The 23,100-nt window shown below is 43.2% G+C and overlaps 1 protein-coding gene across 2 annotated transcripts; it reads left to right on the top strand.

Moving 5' to 3' along the window:
* Nucleotides 1-3,688: 3,688 nt before the first annotated feature.
* On the top strand, nucleotides 3,689-10,263 carry LOC117020887 (HLA class II histocompatibility antigen, DO beta chain). 2 transcript variants are annotated; one of them, XM_033103678.1, is made up of 6 exons: nucleotides 3,689-3,855; nucleotides 6,810-7,076; nucleotides 7,532-7,813; nucleotides 8,282-8,392; nucleotides 8,632-8,663; nucleotides 8,826-10,263. In XM_033103678.1, exons 1-6 carry the CDS (start codon nucleotides 3,765-3,767, stop codon nucleotides 8,859-8,861), a joined length of 819 nt encoding a protein of 272 aa, XP_032959569.1. In that variant the 5' UTR covers nucleotides 3,689-3,764; the 3' UTR covers nucleotides 8,862-10,263. The 2 variants fall into 2 exon arrangements, with proteins under 2 accessions (XP_032959569.1, XP_032959568.1); XM_033103677.1 differs by having other exon boundaries at nucleotides 6,807-7,076; nucleotides 8,826-10,261.
* Nucleotides 10,264-23,100: the final 12,837 nt, after the last annotated feature.

Below are 23,100 nucleotides of genomic sequence, written 5' to 3'. Positions count from 1 at the left end.
CTTAGAAAACTGACTCACAATAAACAATCAGCAAATATTAGTTCTTATTATGATGGTGTAGGCAAATCGGATCTTAGTGTTGATGGACCTGGAACACATTTACCCCAGAAGTAAGAAAGAGCAGCCGTCCTAACGTTCTGGATCAGCATCCCTACCCACCAGTGCTCTCTCACCGCCCCTTACCATCTGGAAACTCCTTCTCTTGCCTCTGAAATACAAGCCCCCATTTGATCTATATTCTCTAAGCCCCATTCTTTCTCCTCTCCTCATGGACTCTCTTTTATCTCTGAGAGAAGCTGCAGAAGCCCAGCCAGGGTACGGCCTGCGGAGGAGAGGAAACAGGCTTAGACTTATGCCTCATGCCCTCTCGGGCTTCTACTACTTCTGATAACCTCACTCACTCAGCCTCAAGTCAAATGTTTTTCTCTGTTTCCAAATAACTTGAGATACATGGGAAAGACCAAAGTATGTGTGGGTAGGAAGAAGGGAGGAAGTTAAAATTCAGTGGCTTGATCTCCTTCTAACCTGCCGTCTCTTTACTCAGTTTCACACATGGCCTCCCAAATGGGAGCAACACAACCACCCACCTCTAGAAGAAGTACTCCCAGTCATGGGTCACATGCTTTGTATGCAGGGTCTACCATTTTCTGGCCTGTGGTAGGTGTTATTCATGAATATTCAATTCTTCCTGAGGGATGCGGTGGGGGTGGGTCAGCATTTCTGTGCCTGTCCTATATTAGTTAGGTTAAGTCAGGCCAGGCTGCGGTAACAAACAACACTCAGTGCCTTCATTAAGCACAAGTTATCTCTTATTCATATAGCATCTGTTGTAGGTTTGAGTGATTTTCAGGGTGGCTGCCTTCCATGACGATTCAGCTAATTAGACTACTTTTATATTCTGATTCCACCATTTCAACACAAGGCTGTCTTGGTTGACTTGGTAGAGGAGGAGAAGAAGAATCATGCAATGATATAATAGTTAAATTTTTGATCGAGGACTTTTTGTTCACTAACCATGGGCTAGAACTAGTCACATAGTCCCAGTGACTAGGAGGTATCATTTTCCATGGACCCAGGAAGTAGAGGAAACCTTGAACACCAGGGATGTCTTCCACACCTCTCCATCTTTTTCTTTATCTGTCACGAACTCCAAGAGAAGAAATTATTGTTCTGAGGGGTCAGATTCCAGGGTAGGGCATGTCCACTAAGAGTGCGTCAGAGAACATTAAAAGGTTACATAGTTGCATTTCTCTTCTCTTTTCTGAACCCTATTTCTGCTACCTTGAACAGCGTCCCTTTGTGACCCAATCATCTTTCTTCTTCCCACATTATTACTCATGTGCTTGGAAGTTCTTAATCCTTTAGGTTTACACTTGGCAAAGGATACATGTAGGATTTAAGAGGGAACATGAGACCTTGCGTGGGGTCTTGTGCTTCAGAGAAGCTTACCATAAAACCCTTTGGCATGTCAGGGATTTGACCAGCGAATAATAATAGAGTAAACTTTTGATTTACAATTTGCTATTACTATTTATGGGTAGGGCTTTCCCGAGGGCATCCCAGCATATTTGTAAGGCATAAATCAAGTATTTCTGGGTCTCCTGGTCAACTACCATCATAATCCCACCATACATACCCATCAAAGCATGTGTTTCTTTAGGGAAGTGAAGAAGCAAAAAAATTCTATTGTATCTCCTCCCATTCAATGAAGTAGTGTGCATATACTTATTTATTGTGGATAATCAGTCATTTTAAAGGGATTCCAGATAAACTTTTTTGTTTCACTGTTTATCTCCTCTCTATTGTCCGAGTGTACTGGGTATTTTGAATTCCTAAATTTTCTGTTTGTTAGGCCAATTGCATCAAATATCAACTTCATCACGAGCTCTTTCTAGACAAAGTTGTTAGAGTTTAGTCTGTTTGTGTGCTCCAACATTAGAAATTTATTCATTCTTCCTGACAGTATAGTGGATTGTTTCTCCGACACTCCACGTAGGTTATACATTTCTTGAGGACAAGGGACTTGTCTGTTCAATCACTGCACAGCCCATAACATTGAGCATGGATAGCTCTGTGCTAAACACATGATAATGCACTTATAATCCACTTTGGTGAAGAGGAGTCTTGCTCTCCTTAGTTATCAAATGTATTTTCTTGCAGCTCATTTTTAACAAAAGATCTTATCTTATTCTAAATTGAATCCATTGAAAGTCATACAACTGAAACTTCCTCATTCCCATCTTTCTTACTCCACATCTTTCCTTCTTACTCCAATGTTTTCATTCTTTTTTTTTTTTTTTTTTTTTATTAAAGAATTTTATTGGGGAACAGTGTGTACTTCCAGGACTTTTTTTCCAAGTCAAGTTGTTGTCCTTTCAATCTTAGTTGTGGAGGGTGCCGTTCAGCTTCAAGTTGTTGTCCTTTCAGTCTTAGTTGTGGAGGGCGCAGCTCAGCTCCAGGTCCAGTTGCCGTTGCTAGTTGCAGGGGGCACAGCCCACCATCCCTTGCGGGAGTCGAACCGGCAACCTTGTGGTTGAGAGGACGCACTCCAACCAACTGAGCCATCCGGGAGCTCAGCAGCAGCTCAGCTCAAGGTGCTGTGTTCAATCTTAGTTGCAGGGGGCAGAGCCCCCCATCCCTTGAGGGACTTGAGGGGTTGAACTGGCAACCTTGTGGTTGAGAGCCCACTGGCCCATGTGGGAATCGAACCGGCAGCCTTCGGAGTTAGGAGCACGGAGCTCTAACCTCCTGAGCCACCGGGCCGGCCCCCAATGTTTTCATTCTTGTATCTGAAGAAGCGTTCCTTTTCATTGCCAAGCCTGACAATTATTCTTATTCTCGAATTCCAGTCAGCATTTTTTTTTTTTGGGGGGGGTTGCCTTCCTTTTGCCTCAGAAACTTGTTAAGGTCTGTCTTATCTTAAAAGTAATGTTTGTTTGGTGTTGATTTTCTCTCAAGTGACAGTCTCATCTTTTTTCTTATTATTTTCACTTTCAAAATTCTAGAGGGACTTTTATATTTGCTACCTTCATTTTCTCATTTCCAATTTACTTTTTACTGTTTTGAAAAGTACTGTTTTACTTTTAACACTCCATGTCCCATTAAAGGTTATTGGTGATCCACTAATTATAAAATACAATAATGTTTTCTTGTATTTTATCCTCATGAACATTGCAGCGTTTTGTTTTCTTGAGAATCCTCTCTTTGTGGTTTTTTGTTTTGGTTCATAGGAAATCATACTCTCTAGTATTCTCAACCTCTTCTATTTGTTCTCTGATAATCCCTTCACCACCTCCTCTGAAGGCATATGCTTCAGAATGCTGTCTACTTTCTTCTTAATTTACACACCCTCTGTTGGCAATGTCAACCACCCCATAGGAAGGGAGACCTATTTGGCAAGGACAGGCCAGGGACAGTGCAAAATGAGGATAGCAGGGTACATAATAAAAAATGTGCTCAGTTCTTCTAGGACCACCTACACCTCTTTTTCTCCTAGACCATTTTCCACATACCTAAACTACTGTCAGTGATTCCACAGGTAAACAATTCTGGAGTGGTATAACACGTTTATGAAAATATTCTACCCAGCACCTAATGATGCAAAACTTCTCTCTCTTGATTGGTTGTCAGTGTGGGAAGTTTCCAATCCTGGGTGGGCCAGGAAGGTATACACTTAATGAATATGTTTTGACTGAGTTGTGTGGGGGCAAGCCCCATTCTGAAGACGCTGATGATTTTTCCTGTCTCATTTTTTTCCTTCCAGAATGGGTTCTGGGTGGGTTCCCTGGGTGGTGGCTCTGATAGTGAATCTGATCAGGCTGGATTTCTCTATGACTCAAGACAGAGACTCTCCAGGTAAGAACAGAAGGATTTTTTTTCCAGGTGTGTATGCAAGAATTGGCATGGGGGAGGGATGACTTTCCATATAGGTCCAGGGTATAGACCAGACTGGACATGGCTTCTGGTTTCAAAGACAGTGTTCTCCCTTTGACGAGAAGTGTTTCTTTACCCTTTACCACACATAATGGACTGCTGGGAAAAGGGACTTCCTGTACCAGAGCCACAGATTCAAGGTGTCGGGAGGCAGGAAGAAGGGAAACATTTTGTCTTGTTTAGGGTCCTTATTGGACCATGCAGGCAGTCTGAGACTAGCTGCCATTCTTCAGCCCGGAGTTTGCTCTGATGATTGTAACTGTTTCTGTATTTATCTAATTGAATTATGTATGAACAAAAAAAATTGGAAACAAAGATTGCTTCTTTTGGTATCTATTAAGCCCCTATTATATGGTCAGAATTGTACCAAGCAATTTTGAGAAATAAGAGTTGAATACGTTATTCCTGTCTTCAGGTTACTGGGTACATGTATTTATTGCTGTTATTTTTCTAGCTGACGAGGTAGGCTGTGCAAACATGAAGCAATATTGCACCATAAAACATATTTATCAGCAGAAAACAGGATCTAATGAGCTAAAAACAAAACCCCTTTGAATGTCAAAGTCTCATTAAATACAAAAGAGGAACAAACCTGGGGGAGAGTGTGTAGGAGAAGATCATTATTCTTAGCTCATTATTTCTGAGCTTGTAATGCCCATTAAACAACACAAAAGGAAAAAAAATCAGTCCAGATCTTAAATCTGAAACAGATCTAATTAAAAAAAAAATTTCCCCCTGATTTTGATTGTAAGAGGGAACAGAGAATAAGAGGTGAGAGCATCACATGAAATCAGCTATTGAGTGAGAGATGAGTATGGCTGACCCAGGAAGGACGCTGCTGTCCTGGCAGCTCAGCTCAGCTGTTCCTGAAGGAGCCTGCTGGACTTAGAAAGGAAAGTAAATTTACAACTCAAGACCAGGGACAATGATCTTTCAAGTCTCAACTTAGATGCCATTTCTTCAGGGAGATCTTTCCTGCCAACATGCGTTATTAACCCATTTGAATTTCCTTTCCTCATTGTTCTCAAGAGAATAGAATCGATCTATTCTTACCCAGTGAGTTCACAGCACCTCGTAATCATTGGTCAGTAGACTCTCTCCTCTCTTCCCTGGTCTCCATTCTCACTCCTTCTCTTCCATAAATATCCATGTGTCTGCTGTGTCTTTAAGTATGAGGGTGGCCTTTAAAAACATGTAGCATTGTTTTTTCTGTGTGTATTTTAATAAATATCATTGTGCATTAAGCACATTCTGTTTTCTTTTCTCAGTACTATGCTTTTGAGCTCTATCTCAGTGTTGTTGGGTGTGAACCCAAACACACTTTTATCAATGGGGAAGTAGGTCAGGGAGGGTAAGTGTCTGTTTCTATGTAAAACTACTGGATTTAGAACTAGAGCTCATATCAACTGAGACCTATCCCAGATCTATTTACCAGCGTGTCTCAAACTTTTCTAGATATTCAAATCTAAGACACATGTCACGGTCTTAGTCTATTTGAGCTGCTGTAACAACATGCCACAGACTGTGTGACTGATAAACAATAGAAATTTATTTCTCCCAGTTCTGGGGCTGGGGAGTCCAAGATCGAGTCTCCAGCATGGTCGTGTTCTGGTGGGGGCTGTCTTCCTGGTTCATAGCTGGCCCCTTCTCATGGGTCCTCACATGGTGGAAGGGGTGAGGGATTTCTCTGGAGCACTAATCCCGTTCATCAGGGCTCCACCCTCATGACCTAAAGCACCTCCCAAAGGCAGCAACTAATGCTACCATCATCTTAGGGAGTTAGGATTTCAACATATGAACTTTGGAGGGACATAACATTCAGCCATAGCACACTATGCTCTACCAGTAAGAGGCATACTTTTTCTTTCCTATGAGGAATGATTGAATAGCTTTGGACAATTAAATTACTTTGGAGAACATGAGATGATTAGAAATGAGGTACATGGTATGAAAGTTAATATATGGCTCAAATTAATCGCTATCAATATTAGTAAAGTACTTTGAAAGTAGAAAATCATAATAGAGAATGGAATTGGATATTTTTTATTCCATCTTAGGTGGCAGTGTTTAATTTAAAAGTTCCCAAAGAAGGTTTAAGCAAACCTTATATTCCCTAACACCGTGTTGTTGCAACTACTAGATTGCAGGTATAACGTGTCAGTGATGATGGTGATGGTGATGATGAAAGACAACTTGAATTCATGGATTAACATTATTTCACCCAACATCAATAGAGGTCATGAGGTCATGACCTCATTAGAGCCTACAGCAGGGACGAGGTCGCTGAATAAGAGACAAAAGAAAAGGTCCAGACAAAATTCTTGGAGAAAACCCATAGAGAGTGGAAGGCAGAAGGGGAGTTGATTCCACACCTACTATGTACCTACCCTGCATTTCTTTGCCCCACCTTCATTATTCCTTCACTTTACTCCAGAATGAACCAACTAAGGTCAAGAATACTACTGAATTATTCCATGTGGGGAGGGATCTTTTGACTTGATAATGGAGTTCAAACCTCGGGCTTCTGAAAACCTGGTTTGGAGAAACTTAGCACAGTGTCTGGCAAAACACAGTCAATAAATATTTGTTGAAAACGAATGAATGAATGAATATTTGTTGAATGTTTATGTCTCTTGGGACTCTCTTTGGTTTGCTTCTCGGGTTACATGTCTCCTGTTTGGCTGGCCTGGTAGGATGGGCCGCAGGCTTCGTCCCACTGTGGATATCTTTGCTAAGAGGAAGAAGGGTGGGGCCCAAGGGCCTATCTACTGAGGTCAAAGGCCACCTCTCAAATCCATGCAGCCTGGCATAATTTACCAGGTAGGGTTTCCTCAAGGTGGGGGCTGGTTTGGAGTCTTTTTTCTTTTTTTCAGAAGATTTTGTGACTCAGGCCAAAGCTGACTGTTACTTCACCAACGGGACAGAAAGGGTGCAGTTTGTGGTCAGGTTCATCTTTAACTTGGAGGAGTATGCACGTTTCGACAGTGATGTGGGGAAGTTTGTGGCCTTGACCGAGCTGGGGCAGCCTGATGCTGAGCTATGGAACCGTCGGCCAGACATACTAGAGAGAAGCAGAGCTGCTGTGGATGTGCTCTGCAGACGCAACTACGAGCTGGGCGCGCCCTTCACTGTGGGGAGAAAAGGTGAGGGGGAGGGCAGGTCTGGTGGGTTCCGGGAGTTCCCCGTGTGCACCTGGCCATCACTCTTCCTCCTCATGAGAAGCGACTTTCTGCTTCGGGACAAACGAATTAGGAGCAGGGGAGTCTGTGTATAGGTTCTGTCCCCAGCTGTGACTCACTCATTATCCTCACAGGTCAGGTCACTGTGACCTTGGTCCTAGGTTCCCCAGGTTCTCAGGGACTTTCAGAGCAAGTGTACCTCAACTACAAGGGGTAATTGATAAGGGGGGACTGTCTGATAAGGCCGAAATCCTCCCTGGGGCACTGCCATATCCAGTTTCTGAGATTTCCTCACATTTCCCGTTTCCTCTTGGATGATCTGGGAAAGAGCCTATAAGGGGCAGAGATAGTCCCCAAAGAAACTCGGGTGTTGGCTTTGTGGTTTTCCTTCACAGTGTCGTTTTTCTCTCCCTTTCTAGTGCAACCAGAGGTGACAGTGTATCCAGAGAGGCCCCCAAGCCTGCAGCAGCACAACGTGCTGCTTTGCTCTGTGACGGGTTTCTATCCAGGGGACATCACGATCAGATGGTTCCGGAATGGGCAGGAGGAGAGAGCGGGGGTCGTGTCCACTGGCCTTATTGGGAATGGAGACTGGACCTTTCAGAAAACGGTGATGCTGGAAACGACTCCTGAACTCGGAGATGTCTACACCTGCCTTGTTGACCATGCCAGTCTGCCAAGCCCTGTGTCTGTGGAGTGGAGTGAGAACCAGTTTCTTGTACCCTCTGGGCCTGACTCGGGGTTCTGCTGACTCAGTACCGGGCCTGTGACCTCCACATTCATCTTGGGCACAACACTAATTCTTTGGCCAGATCTGAGGGAGTCAGGACGTCACTGGCGTCCTTGAGTTAGGGTGGGAGAAAGCATGGCAGATACCTGTCCTTATATCTTCCAAGAAATAATGAGGTCTAATCACCTTGTCACTTACTTCCAATGTGGGGAACTAGTATCCTCTAATACTTTGGTCTTGGTATTAGGGGGCATTCATATGGTCCTTAAGATTCTGTAACAGAAACTTAATGGGTGGAAACCTGGGCTTCAAAGAACCATTTCTAAATGTATATTCTCCAGATGGCATTGAATTGATATCCAGCACAGGCTCTGGGATTTCAGGAAGGTGCACCAAATATCGACAGGTTTTTACTAACTTGGAACCCCGTTTCCCGTAGGAGCCCAGTCTGAGCTCTCCTGGAGAAAGGTGCTAAGTGCAGCGGTAGCCTTCCTGTTTGGGCTCATCTTCCTTCTGGTGGGGATCGCCATTCATCTCAGGGCTCGGAAAGGTAATGGGCTTCTGGGAGCACCTGCCACCGGCTCTGGGGTTTCCCCACTTCCCACTTCCCTAATGTCAAAGATGGGAGGCTGGTTGTACTTCTCAGGATCGCTGGCATAGTCTTTTCTGAAGCAGAAACATCCGGGGTCAGCAGTGATGGAGCTTTGATAATGCACCCCCACTCCTCAGATAACGACAGCATTTAGTCCTAACTGGAATGTTCTGTTTCTTCCCTCTCTTTCATTCCAGGATATGTGGAGACTCAGCTGTCTGGTGATGAGGTAATGTCTTCCTCCCTGTCTTTGGGTGGCAGATCATTCTCTCAACCCTTTGGCCACAGGGAGGCGTCATGGGGGTATGATGGAAGGGTGGCTCTGTCTGCTGAGGCCCTGGAATGGGAGGGTAGGGGGTCCCTCATGAGACTTTTATCACTGTCCCTGCAGGTCTCAGGAGCTGTCTCCCCACCACCGCCATACTGAGGTCCTGACTGAAGCTTCTCGCCTGGAGCCTGGAGCAGTACTGCCTGGCGAGGGCCCTACACGAAGTAACGGACACTCGTGAGGTCACTGTTCAGGAGTGGCCCTTTTCTGTGAGGCCTTGGTGGAGTTCTGTGTTCCGAGATCATGCATCTCTCACGCTTCCGCCCTTCTTCCTCCTGCTTGTATATGCCATGAGTGCCGGTTTCCAAGGACAGTGTCCAGAAATTCCCCTAAGACCTAACTCCTTCCAGTCCCAAGCTGTTCACTTTCTGTGGTCCGGCCCTCAGCCTGTGAGTTGATACCCCCAAGTCCTTCTCTCCTTCAACTTCCATCTTCAGAAGACAGATGCTTTCCTTTTCACTGTTTAAAAAAATCTTCTTATTGTAAAATGAAACAGATACAGACAACTACACAAAATATGTAATTTAATGAATTATTTAAGGCAAATCCTCTGTAATCATCACTCAGGTCAAGAAATAGAACTTTGCCGACCACTGCGGTCTCCATGTGCCTCAGGCCGGTCAACCCCTCTGTCCTCTCAGAGGTAATCATATCCTGACTGCCATGGTAACCCTCTTTTGGTATTTTTGTATAGTCTATTCACTCAAGTATGAGTTCCTGGACAATATAGCTCAATTGTCTTTTATGTCTCTTATACTTGACAGGTTTCTCCTCTATCCCTTTCTTTTCCTTAGCTGAACTTTTGACCTGCAGAGTTTTCCATAGTCTGGATTTTGCTGATTGCACACACTTGGTGCTGTTTAACATATCCTGCCATCCTTTGCATTTTCTGCAAATAGGCATCTGGATGCAGTGGGTGGATCAGATTTAGCTTTAGTTCCTTTGGAAAGACTATGGGGGGAGAGGGTTGTGGTTTTTCACCAGGAGGCACACAACGTCTGGTTGTCTCTCTTTTTGTTATGTTAGGAACCATTGATGCTCTTTGCCTCGGTCTTTTAATTCACTGGGGATTGCAGAACAGGGATATTCTAATTCTGCCAATCCTTCATTTCTATGCTTTATCGCAGTATCTTAATATAATGTTACTACATTTTCATGTAACATCGCTCTCAAAAAGTCTGATGATAATCTAAGTCACTATTTTTGCTCGGATGCCCAGGTGGTATTTTCTTTTTCTTTAATGTCCAGAAATTTTATTAAAATATATCTTGGCTTTGGTCGCTTGAATTGTGTTTCTCAAATAAACCACATTCTCTTTCAATATGTTGTTCAAATCTTTTTTAGTTTTAGGAATGTTATATTGAGTTATACTTTTTAGTTGAACTCCCGGGCGGCCCAGTGGCTCAGGTGGTTGGAGGGCCGTGCTCCTAACACCGAGATCTCCAGTTACATTCCCACATGGGCCAGTGAGCTGTACCCTCTGCAGCTAAGATTGTAAACAACGGCTCTCTCTGGAGCTGGGCTGCTGTGAGCAGCCGGAGGTTGGCGGGAGTGAGCTGTGATGAGCTGAGGTGAGTGGCTGACTGACGACTGGTGACCAGTGGAGGGCGAGAAACTAAAGAAGGGGGGGGGGGATAGAGCTCCTTTTCACCTTCTCTCTTTCTATTGAGGCCTTCTGCATTGTGTTTATTTATTCTTCTGTTCCTTCTTGTTCAGTCTTCATTTCTGAAATGGAGTTTTTAAAAGTTTATAATTATTTCCTGAGTACTGTTACATTTCTGAGACTTTCTGATTTTTCTTAAAAATTATAATTTTTTATTTGATAAATTTGACATGTTGCATTTTGTAAATTTAGGGGTATTATAGTGGTATGATTGTATTGGAGATCTATTTATCACATTACATTATTATAGTACAATATTATTGCCTATTTTGAGATTTTCCCATTGTGATTTATGTTGTTATTTCATATCTTCTAACACTTTCTTAATGACTTTTAGCTTGTTTTGAAAGAGATTATAATTTCATCTTTTTGGTAGCATGATTTTTCTGATGTGCTCTCTTTATCTGTAAGGATTTTATTCTGTTCCATATTTTCTTCTTACTCTAACTCTTTATAAGATATAGCTTTAGTCCTTATCTGTTGCTTTTTTTAAATCTGTTGCTCTTTTTACATGAAATTCATTTTCTGGAATTTTAGAAGGAAGCAAAGTCAGGATACTTTCTTTTCCTTCACAGAGCTCCCTTTTCTGTTGTTTTTGCATCGTGCTTAAAAACAGGGCAGCTTGCTTTTGGGAGTTCCCGACTCTGTTTCCATCCCTTGCTTTGCACTTCTTTTCCTTCATCTCCTTGTCCCTTCCTGGCTCAATTTTGATTCCACTATCCTAAGTTTTCCTCCGTGTACAGCCCTGCCCTGGAAAGGTGCCTGGATGGTCAGTTTAGAGACTTCTTATCAGTAAGACGACTCCACGCCCTTCTAAGCTGACCCAGGCCCCTTGTGTTCAGCTGCTATAAACATTAGAGTATAGGTTTTTGTGTGAACACAAATCTTTAATTCTGTGGGATAAAAGCTCAGGAGTCTAACTGCTGGGTTGTACGGTGGTTGCATGTTTAGGTTTTAAAGAAATGGCCAAACTGTTTTCCAGAGTGACTGTACCATATTACATTTCCTCCAGTAACGTATGAGTGACAGTTTCTCTGCAACCTCACCAGCATTTGGTAGTGTTCTTATTTTTAATTTTAGCCATTCTGATAGGTGTGTAGTGAGATCTCATTTTAGTTTTAATTTATATTTCTCTAATGGCTATTAATGTTGCAATCTTTTATATGCTGATTGGGATCTGTATATCCTTTTTGGTGAAATGTCACTTTATGTCTTCTGCCCATTTTCTAATTGGATTGTTTGCTTTTTACTGTTGAATTTTGAAAGTTCCTTATATAGTCATCCCTTGGTATCTGCAGGTGGTTGGTTCCAGGACCCCCCACAGATGCCAAAATCCGTAGGTGCTCAAGTCCCTTATATAAAATGATGTAGTATCTGCAATTAACCTACACACATCTCTAGATTACTTGTAATACCTAATACAATGTAAGTGCTATGTAAATAGTTATTATACTGTATTATTTAGGGAACAATGACAAGAAAAAAAGTTTGCACATGTTCAATACAGACGCAACCATTGTAGGCCTAACTACACAGTACATGTCAGCAACAGTGTAACTTTTTGGGGAATTTTTTTTTTCATTTTGTTTTTTTGTTAGTTTCAGGTGTACGAAACAATGTAACAGTTAGGCATTTACACCCCTCACAAAGTGATAACCACCACCACCCCTGTTCTACTACCCCTCTGACATCATCTGACATGTTACAATACCATGGACTATATCTTCCTTATGCTGCACTCCACAGCCTGTATCTCTCTCTCTCTCTCTCTCTATATATATATATATATATATATATTTTTTTTTTGTGTGTGTGTGTGTGTATATATATTTAATTATAGTTGACATTCAATATTATTCTACTCCAGCTTCAGGTGTATACCATATTGGTCAGGCATCTACACAGTCTATGAAGTGATCCCTTTGATAAGTCCTGTGCCCATCTGGCACCCTACATAAACTTTACAACATTATTGATTACATTCCCCAAACTGTATTTCATACTCCTGTGACTATACTGTAACTAGAAATTTTCACTTTCTAACCTCTTCACCTTCTCCCTCATCCCCATCCCCTCCCATCTTATATGCACCCCTATGTTTATTGCAGCGCTATTCAGAATAGCCAAGATATGGAAACAACTGAAATGCCCATCGATGGATGACTGGATAAAGAAACTGATACATTTATACAATGGAGTATTACTCAGCCATAAAAGGGAATGAAATCTTACCATTTGCAACAACATGGATGGACCTAGAGCACATTACGCTAAGTGAAATAAGTCAGACTGAGAAAGACAAATACCATATGATCTCACTTATATGTGGAATCTAAAGAATGTAATAAATGAGCAAACAGAACAGAAATTGGGAATATTTTTGACCCGTGGTTGGTTGTATCTGTAGATGTGGACCATGGATATGGAGACCTGACTGTATATATCTAGGTACTAGTCCTGTCATTTATGTGATTTGGAAATATTTTTTCCCAGTCTGTAGTTTGTTTTTTTCATTCGCTTAAAAAGGTATTTTGCAGAGAATAACTTGTTTTTATTTTGATGAAATCCAATTTATAATTTTTTCTTTTATGAATCATGCTTCTGGTGTCTAGTCTAAGAACTTTTGCTTAGCTCTAGATCCCGAAGATTTTATCCTAAAAGTTTTCTGGTTTTACATTTTACACATTATTCTGTGATCCATCTTTTAAGTTAAGTTTTATATAATGTGTGATGTTTTTGCCTGTGGATGTCTAATTGCTGCAGCACCATTTGTTGAAAAGTCTCCCTGTCCTTTATTGAATTACTTTTGCACCTTTGTCAAAAGTCAGTTGGGCATATTGTGTGGGTCTATTTCTGAGTTCTTTATTCTGTTCCATTGAGCTGCACGTCTGTATCTCCACCAGTACCTTAGTCTTGATTACTCTATGTAACAAGCCTTGAAAGCAGGCAAATGGATTCTGCCCATATCATTCTTCTTTTGCAAAATTGTTTCTACCTGCTCTAGTTGTTTTGCCTTTCAATATAAATTTTAGAATAATCTTGTCTATATATAAAAGAAATCTCACTGTTTTTTAAAAAATAGATATTGAGTTGAACATGTTTCTCAATTTGGAAGAATCAGCATCTTTATTATGTTGAGTCTTCCAGTCCATGAATGCAGTATGTCTCGCCATTTATTTAGATATTTATTTTATTTTATTTTATCAATATTGTGTAGTTTTCAGGATACAAATTTTGCATGTTTTTTTTAAAAATTATACCGAAATATTTCATTTATGAGTGATTTTTAAAATCCAAAATGTGTTTATTGAGATGATTTCCCACTCATCTTGATTCAGGGTGTCTCCCTAATAAGTCCTGTGCCCATCTGGCACCTTACATGATGTTTACAACATTATTGATTATATTCCTCAAACTGTATTTCACATCCCTGTGACAATATTGTGACTACTAATTTGTGCTTTCTAATCCCTTTACGTTCTCCCCATCCACCCACTCCCATCTAGCAACCATCAGGATTTTTCCATATATATATATATATATATATATATATATATATATATATATATTTAAATATGCAAGCAGGGTTTATTAGTGATACGTTCTCAGGGAAGAGAAGGGGCCTAGCTGAGGTGGGGGCAGAGGGCAGAGAGAGAGAGAAAGAGAAGCCTAAGTACCCGGTATTAGTGATATGTTCTCAGGAAAGAGAATGAACATAGCCCAGGTGAGAGAGAGAGAGAGGGAGAGAGGGAGAGAGCTGGTGTAAATAAAGGGCCAGAGAGAGCTCTTGTCTAGAGGACTTATAGTTTGCCGGGTGGGGTGAGGGAGTTACATATTGATTTGACGGGAAAATGGTACATGCTCTTCCACGGGAGGGCATGACCTCCTAGGAAGGGTGGAGGTCTGTTGACCCAGACCCTTATCTTGCTCCAGACCACCTCTTGCCATCTGTTGTAAACACAGACACATGGCTGGAGGCAGTTAATCGAAGCTAGTTAGGAGCTTTTTCTGTAGGCTCTAAGGACCCCCTCCCACCCCTCCTTCTTCTCCTGTATTTTCTAACTTCTACCTAACAGAGGCACCCCATCAGCCACAGGGTCTGGGACATGCAGGAAAAGTGCTCTACCGCTGACAGCTACCACAGCACCAGGGATGGGATTGTTCCCGGTAATTACCTCTTAACCTCAGCCTGAGGATTCCTTTCTTTCCTTTAGTCATAACCAACGCTGGACATTAGAATTACTGGAAAATTTCTCAAAAATAACCATCCCTGAGACCCACTCCCAGAGATCCTGATTTAATTCATCTGCCCCCCTCCAAGTGTCCAAGTTTTCAAACCTCCCTGTATGATTATAATGTGCAGGCGGGACTGGGAAACACGTTTGGATGAAAAAGCAGCAATTTCAGGAGAAATAATAGGGAAAAAATTGGGGCGGATCAGTCTTTCCACTGGAGCAATTAGCCCAAATGGTAAAGAGCTGGTTTACAGTGGGTAGAGAGAGTAAAACTGAGGTTGCATTTTCTAATTTTGCATCAATTCCATTAAAGTTTATTAATCCCAATTATACCCTGACTCCAATCTTGTGCTCATCTGCCTCTAGAAGTGTCCTGAATGTCATGATTTTTGGCTTAAAGTAAGAAGGGGAGGCCAAGAATACTCTACCCAGGATCGTGTTTGATCTTAGCTCCCCACACTTCAGAACATTGATTCTTTAATCTCTTCAGAAACCACACCAACCTGTAACTAGATAGGGGTCTGCAGTGGCCCCTCTCTGATTTAATTGTTTATTTCTGAGTACAGGGCAGGAGTTGAGAATTCTAGTTTGGATCTCTTCTCAGAGACACTGCTTGCCTCCAGATGCAAAATTTAGAAGACAGTCCTGTGTGGAGATTTTTGACAGGGGTCTTCTGGATTTGATTTTGAATTACCCAGATATAAATTCCATTCCCACCCTTCAAGATCCAGCCAGTGATCCCAGAATGGTTGGATTTAGCAGTGAGTCGGTCAGGCAGAGTGAATGTGGAAACAAACCTGCAGTCATTAGCTCTTCACCATCTCAGTAATAAGTGGGTGTGCTTATGCTTCACTTGTAGGCACTTAGTATCACCCATAGAAGTTTGAAAACAGGAAAGTTAGGTAGCCAACTGAAGGTGAAATTATAAAAAATAAATATGTTGCAAACTGAAACAGGTTTTTCAACACATGAGGAAGAAACATAGCATCTCCTACGTCTTCATAACGTAGCAATAATCTCTTTGAGGTAGACAATAAAATAAGTGTGTGGGGGTGAATCACCCATGGGCGTGTCCAAAGCAAACCTTGGCGCACGTTGTCAGAGGGCAGGAAATGTCAGTCAGCACAAGGGCACAGCCACTTGGGGTCCTTGAGGCAAGACCACGCGTGTCATGAAGTGGATGCATCTCAGCAGCCTCAGCTTATCAGAACATAAGCCAAAATTGTTCTCAACGTGGCTTAAGGGAAACGACTCCTCGTCTTCTTGTTAATTTCACTGGTTTTATAGAGAAGGAGGCGGGGTGGCCGATGGACAGTGCGGTGGAAGACAAGCGCTAGATCCTCGTCTGATGGGTACGAGATTTCTGAAAACCAGGAAGAGATGAAAACGATCCAGGCCTCAGGGCTGGAAGAGGGCACTGCTGTGAGTCAGGGGGAAGACTGGCGTGTCACAGGGCACCACGTCTCGGGGCTTCTTATGTGTGGAGAGGCGACATGCATGCTGGGCTGTCTCAGAGGTGTGGAGAGAATAACTGCACTGATCGCTCTGTCACCGGAGAGTGGGCCCTTCTCGGCGGGAGGATGTGCCCTCCTTGGCATGGTGTCCAGGTTCTTGGTGTCTCGAGCAAAGAATTGAACTTGATAGCAAGGTAAAGTAGTGAAAGAGCAGTTTATTAGAAGGAAAAGTATACTTCAAAGAAATAGGAGTGGGCCCGAGCAGAAAGCAGTGGCTCCAGGGTCATTATTAGAAGAAAAATTATACTCCAAAGGGTTTCGAGAGGGCCCCTGAGCAAAATGCAAGACTCCAAAGGCATTATTAGAAAAGACAGTACGCGCCAAAGAGTTTGGAGTGGGCTGAGCAAAAGAAGGGGCCAAAAGGCATTGACGGGCAAGGACTTGGAGTTTGTATCCCTTTTTTTCTCTAGAACAGGCTGTTCCTCTCCTGGTGGGGGCCACTTGATTGACACCTGTGATTGACAATAGGCTGTTACCTCCTCTTTTTAGGCTGTGCATGTTTCTTCCCAGAATTCAGTCTATTATATTAATGAACTTCCGGGCATATGTATGATATTAGAATGATGGTATAATGAGGCCCAGGTGAAATGAAGGTCATTGTGGCCTTTACTGCACAGGTGGGAGTGACTGGTTTAATCTAGTTGAGTATTTTGTACCCATTGGTTTCCTCCTAGGGGTAGATAATTACAATGAAAAGGGGAAGTTTTGGGCTGAGAGGGGTCTTCTGGGCGGTCGCATTCTGTGGGTGATGTTGGATGTGCAAGAATCCCGATGTCTATCTCTAACTGGCTGCCTTGTTTATTCACCAGAGACTTCCCTGTTTACCTAACAATATGCTAGCTAACCTGTCTCAATTCCATTTTATTATCTGAGCCTCATAAATTGTCACCCTGTCACCTACAGATTGGAAAAGTGAGGACGACTAGCCCGTCATGCAGACTGGGGGCAGAAAGCCATGCACAGCATCCGCTTCTGGGACACGATAGGATAGAGCAGGGTTTGGTGGCTCCTGGTTCCCAAGGGGACCTTTAGATGCCAGTCTTCTGTGCCTCCCCTTCTTCTTGAGATTTCTTCCTATGTTTGTTCCTGAAAACACCAGGTCTGAAGGTTTTCACATGTAAAATAGAGTTGTGTGCTGACATACTCCTTCCTTTTCCCCAGATAGCCTCAACGAGTGTTCCTTTATTCATTCTGTGGAGAAAGAAATGGTTCTATGGAAAGTAGTCTCCCAGGGTGATCTGATCATGAATTCCTAACTGGGCAGGTCACGGTGGGTAGTCACGCCCCAGGCCTACCACTGTTTAGTAAAATGTTTATCTGTGCCTTCTGCACGCCCTGTCCGTGGTTTCTGTCCATGTGGGTTAAGACACCTGTGAAATAAGCTGAGAGCACATAACCTTGTTAACTATCCTGTAATCCAATCCTACCTTGCTTTCTCCCACTTCCTGTCATCTTCCTTATGTTCCTTCTGTAATTTCAAATGCATAAAAGAAACTGCAAACTGTTATTCTCAGAAGCATTTATCTCAGTCTGTTGAGATCTTGCTTCCAGGTGTATCCTCTTTTTGGCTCAAATAAGTTTTCATAATAATTCTCCACAGGTTTGGATATTTCTTACATTGACAATTCACATGCATGTCTGAATACCTGAGTCTCTCAGGCTCTGCCGCCACAGGTGTGAATCACACCCACACCAGCCCTTCTCCCATGGACCGTAACCTCCCACTTCCAGAGTCCTCCACTGTCTCCCCTTCAGGCCGTGTGGCTGACTCATTAGTTTCTGGAGACAGAGGTGCCGCTGTGCTGTCTCTTGCTCAACTCCTGAGCCAAGCCTGTCAGTCCTTTAACGATACAGCAGCTCTGCTCATCTCAAGTGTCACCCAGGACAGTAAACAGTCCTCCCTGACTGTGAGCTGGGAGAGGCCGGTTTGTCCAGGTTTGAGGTCAGGAACTGAGAGATCCGATTATTCCCAGTGATAGGGGGTTGGCACTTCTCCTAATTTTGCCCAAATGTATAATGAAGATCAACAGCACTTCTTCATAACTCCCATGCAGATAAAATATCTATTAAAATTACAACCCCCCTTCTGATTATTTATCCTACAGATGTATCATCAGGCCTAGAAATGATATACGTAGTTTATTCACTGCAGCACTATTTTCATAGCAAAACAGGAAACAACTCAAGGTGACCCCTTAAATTCATCCACATAGTAGAATACTATAAAGCTGTTTTTCAAAAAAAAAAAAAAAAAAAAAAAAAAAAAAGGGGAAATTCTCCAGGTATTGATAAAAACACCTCCAAATTCAATTGTTAACTGGAAACAATCACATGCAGAAGTGTGTATACTATGCTACGTTTTGTTTAAAAGGAGAACAAGAATTTATTGTACTTACACATATGCAGAGCAGGTCCCCGAATAACGTGGTTTCATTCAATGATGTTTCATTATAACTGATGAGAAAAAGAAAAGCGATTCCTGGCCAGGGCCACTGTCTGTGTAGTTGGCACTTTCTCCCCACGTGTGCGTGGGTGTTTTCCAGGCACTCGGTTTCCTCCCACATCCCAAGGTGTGCAGGTAGGTAACCTGGTGGGTCTAAATTGCCCCAGTCTGATGAGTGTGGTGGGTGTGAGTGGCCCTGCGATGGAAGGGCGTCCTGTCCAGGGTGGGCTCCCGCCCGGCGTCCTGAGGTGCTGGCATGGACTCGGCCACCTGAGACCTTGCAGTGGAGTAAGTGGTTGGAAAATCATTATCTTACTTGTTTGTATTTATCCTTCTTAAATGTCTGTGTAGCTCACATTTATTTCAATGTTTCATATTAGAAGTGTTTGGGGTCTTTATTTACAGTTGGGTGATGTTTTTGTGACCAGAAATATGCTTCAGGAACTTAACTCTTGTTTATGTAAATTAGCCTGTGGTACAGTTGGTTCCATTATACATCGTTTTACTTAAAGTCACAGTTTCCAAGAACCTATCAAGGATGTTAAGTGAGCACTTACTTCACATAAATGCATATGTACACACATAATACACATATACACAACATATACATACACACTGGCATACATAATGCATGCATACACAAATAATAGATACACAACGTACACATACATAATGCATACATACACACATAATACATACATACATACACAGTACCTGCACACACAATACATACATACATAATGCATGCATACATACATAATACACACATACACAAGCATGCATAATACACACATACATACATGCATAGATACACACACAAGCATACATAATACATACATGCACCTGGAAAGACATTCAGGGAACTAAGAACAATGGTTCTGTAAGAGGGAGAGCAATAGAAACAGTGACAATGGGTGACACCAGTGAAAAGACTTTCCACAATACGCCTTTGGGTATTTTTAAACTTCAGAAAATTTGAAAGTATTATTAATAAAAATTAAATAAAATAATAATGTAACAACCACAGAAGAAAACAACCCATGAGTGAGACAAGAACGGCCCAGCTCTGGCCAACAACCTTCCAGGGAGCATGTTGGGATGCCCCCCCCCCCCCCCCCCCCCCCGCCATGGCTGCTGCGTCTCGGCCCTGGGGCTGCAGGTGGCGCACGGGGACTGCCCACGTGTCTACAGGGGCTGTATCTGTGGGGAACTGATGGGCACCTACCGTCCAATCTTTAAATGAATAGTATCACATGGTCCTACTTCCCCAACCAACAATCCATTCATCAACAACTTGAAGGGTATTTTCTAGGCTATTATTTCCCCTCTTCTCAATAGTGTCTCTTGATGGTTCTACATGTAGTTTGTTCCTCTTGTTCTTATTTAGACTCTTCAGTTTCTAAGGTGATTCAATAACTTTGTTCACATCTTCCAATCCAAATGTTCTCTGACAAGGCAGGGGTGAGTGAACTGCTAGGTGATGATAAGTCCCTTGTCAGCCTCTTACACCTTCGTCATCCCCACCCCTACGTGAGGAGCCATGAGAAGTGAGGAGATGATCAATATTAACAAGAGACGGTTCTTTTTCATGTCCTCGGAGCTCCATCCCTCGCTCTCCCACAAGGAAGGGAATGAGGGTGCACTGAGGGCAGCTGTACACTGTCACCCAGCATCTCAGGACTTCGGTGTCTCTGGCCTTAACCTTGAAGGGCATGGGCAACATCAAGTCTGAAGTCTGAGAGGCAAAAGGTGTAGGAAATGGACGGGATGAGGAGACGATGGAAATAAAGGACTCTTAAGAGTGTGTCTAACACTAATGAAGTGTGCACTGAAAGCCGATTCAATGGGGTAAGTAAACACGGTTTTCTACCACCATCATCAATAACAATGACAAAAAAAGTGAACTCAATAAAAATAAACAAAACAAATGTCTTACACTGAAAAAGACTAACTTGATTAGCAAATTTGGAGATGTGCTGTACAGCTGTTCCTCTCGATGGGCCCTGCAGGATGTGACCTAATGAAAACAAACTATGGGGTGGACGGGTGGCTCAGTTGGTTAGAGCACGAGCTCTGGGCAACAGGGCTGCCAGTTCAATTCCCAGATGGGCCAGCGAGCTGCGCCCTCTGCAACTAGAATGAAGACAACGAACTGCAGCTCCTGCAGCTGAGCTGCACCTGAGCTCCCAGCAGCCGGGTGGCTCAGTTGGTTGGAGCGTGTGCTCTCAACCCACGGGGTTGCTGGTTTGAGTCCCGCAAGGTATGAGGGGCTGCGCCCCCTGCAACTAACAATGGCAACTGGACCTGGAGCTGAGCTGCGCCCTCCACAACTAAGATTGAAAGGACAACTTGACTTGGATGGAGCTGATGGGCCCTGGGAAAAACACACTGTTCCCCAATAAAGTCCTGTTCCCCTTCCCCAATAAAGTCTTTTAAAAAAAGAAAGAAAACAAACTACATTCAGATTGATTCATTCAACAAATATTTATTGAGCCCACAATTTGCCGTGCAATATTGCACGTGCTGGAGGAAAGCAGAAAAAAAAAAGAACTGAAAAAAACCCCATGTTTTCATCATTCTTTTAGGAGACAAACAACAAATAAAATAACTAAATGATGTGGTATGTCAGCTCATGACTCATGCTATGGAGAACAATCAAGGCAGGGAAAGTATATGGAGCGCAGTGGGTGCTAGGGGTTGACATGTTAAATAGAGTAGGCGTCACCGAGCGCATGAAGAAGTGAGGGAGAAGGCCTGGGGAAAGCAGGGAGAAGCATTCCAGGGAGGAGGCAAAGCAAGTGCAAAGGTCCTGGGGTGGGTGGGGGAGTGTTGCTCAGACTAATTTCCAAGTCAAACAACTGCTTGGAAAAGTCTCTTGTTGGAGAGTGTTTGGCCGAAACATTCTCTATAGGACCAGGTGCCTCTGACACTGAGTCTGGGGTCTAAATCTGTGTTTGGACCTTAACCTGGTTGAGGGCATTTGATTAAAATTCAGCCCTAGTTTTAGGCTCCCTGTAGCTCCCTTCCCAGCAAATGTAGGTGAAAAGTTATTCTGAGCAAGAACGAAGATGAAGACATGGACTTCTCCGTGTCGGCAGCTCTGCGGGTTTCTGGTGGGGATTTCTGAGTGTGGGAGGGATGCTCTCAATCAGCCGAACACCGGGCTCTAAGGCAGCTGCCCTGGGGCTCGCCCGCCGCGGGTTAGTTGAGATTACCGGGAACTAACCGCGCTGGCTCAGGTCTGCACGAAGCGGGCTTCTGTGGGCCATGTTAATTATTCGGTCCCAATCTTTCTCTGGGAAATGTTTCAAGTGGGTGTTTAGTAAAACAATTTTGTATTTTTTAAAAATTACAGTTGTAAATAGTTTTTATGTTTGTAAGCAAGGACCTTTTAAATCTACGTAAGTTCTTCCTTAAGCACATCACAGGATTTTTGTCTCCCGGGGTTTCAGCACATTCCCGGGTTCTTATTCTCGCTGCCCGAGCTGCTGAAAGCGCAGAACCACTAAAGTATTGAGCATGATTTTTGAATGTATCCCACATAAATGGGATATGTAGATCTTCCCTTTAAAATGTCAATATTTGTTGTATTTCTTTTGAATTGGCCCATAAAATTTGCTTGATAATATCAGCCACCTTTTCCCAGGTAAGAAAATTAACACACATCATTACTGTCTTTATATTCGCGTATATGCAGTATTTCCATTTTGTCCTTCATGAAGGAGAATCCAAGTATCTAAAGTGCACGGGCATTGACTCTGGATGAAAGCGCTGTGTCTCTCTGCCACCCAATTTTCTATTGTCTACAGTAGACGCAGAGGGGAGAGTCCGGAGGCATTAACGGGCTGTGGTGGGGGCAGGGCCAGGACCCAGGTATGGCTCTCTGCTCAGAGTCAGTGAGAACATAAGCCCACACCGACAGCATCAGGGCAGAGCTCACCTAAGTCCCCACAGGAACTGCGGTGAGGTCCTGGGCAGCTCAGTTGTCAGCAGGAAGGACGTGGGGTGTCTGCGCCGAACTGAGGCCTTGGCTTGACTCCCATGTGAAAGGTCTGCCTTTGCAAGGAAAACAAGCGGTGCCCACGGACACTGCTGAATTCCTAGCAGCTCACAGAGCCGGACACGGAGACGGGAAAATCTTTATTGTGGGGAAAACAGTGTAAGGGTTAAAAGCTTCATCAATCTCTGCAAAGGTACACAAGCAATTGGCAACAACAGTTCCTGGGGGGGGGGGTTAACCATGTAAGTGGGGGGCAGTGGACAGAGAGCGTCTTACCTCTCACTTCTGAGATTTATAGACGTGGGACCATCTCCGTAGTAAGAACAGCAAGTTTTGTGGGGGCCAGAGTTTACACAATTTGGGGGTCTCCATTAGCAAAAAGGATACAAAGACATAAATACAAATTTCGATAGAAAAGTGAGTAATTTTTAGGAAAGGGCCTGTGGAGTGAGGGCTCTGGGCTTCAGCTCCACCAGCGTCAGG

The sequence above is a fragment of the Rhinolophus ferrumequinum genome, chromosome 3 (assembly GCF_004115265.2).
Source record: "Rhinolophus ferrumequinum isolate MPI-CBG mRhiFer1 chromosome 3, mRhiFer1_v1.p, whole genome shotgun sequence".
NCBI classification, from domain to species: domain Eukaryota; kingdom Metazoa; phylum Chordata; class Mammalia; order Chiroptera; family Rhinolophidae; genus Rhinolophus; species Rhinolophus ferrumequinum.
This window is presented reverse-complemented; position numbering and strand designations above follow the sequence as displayed.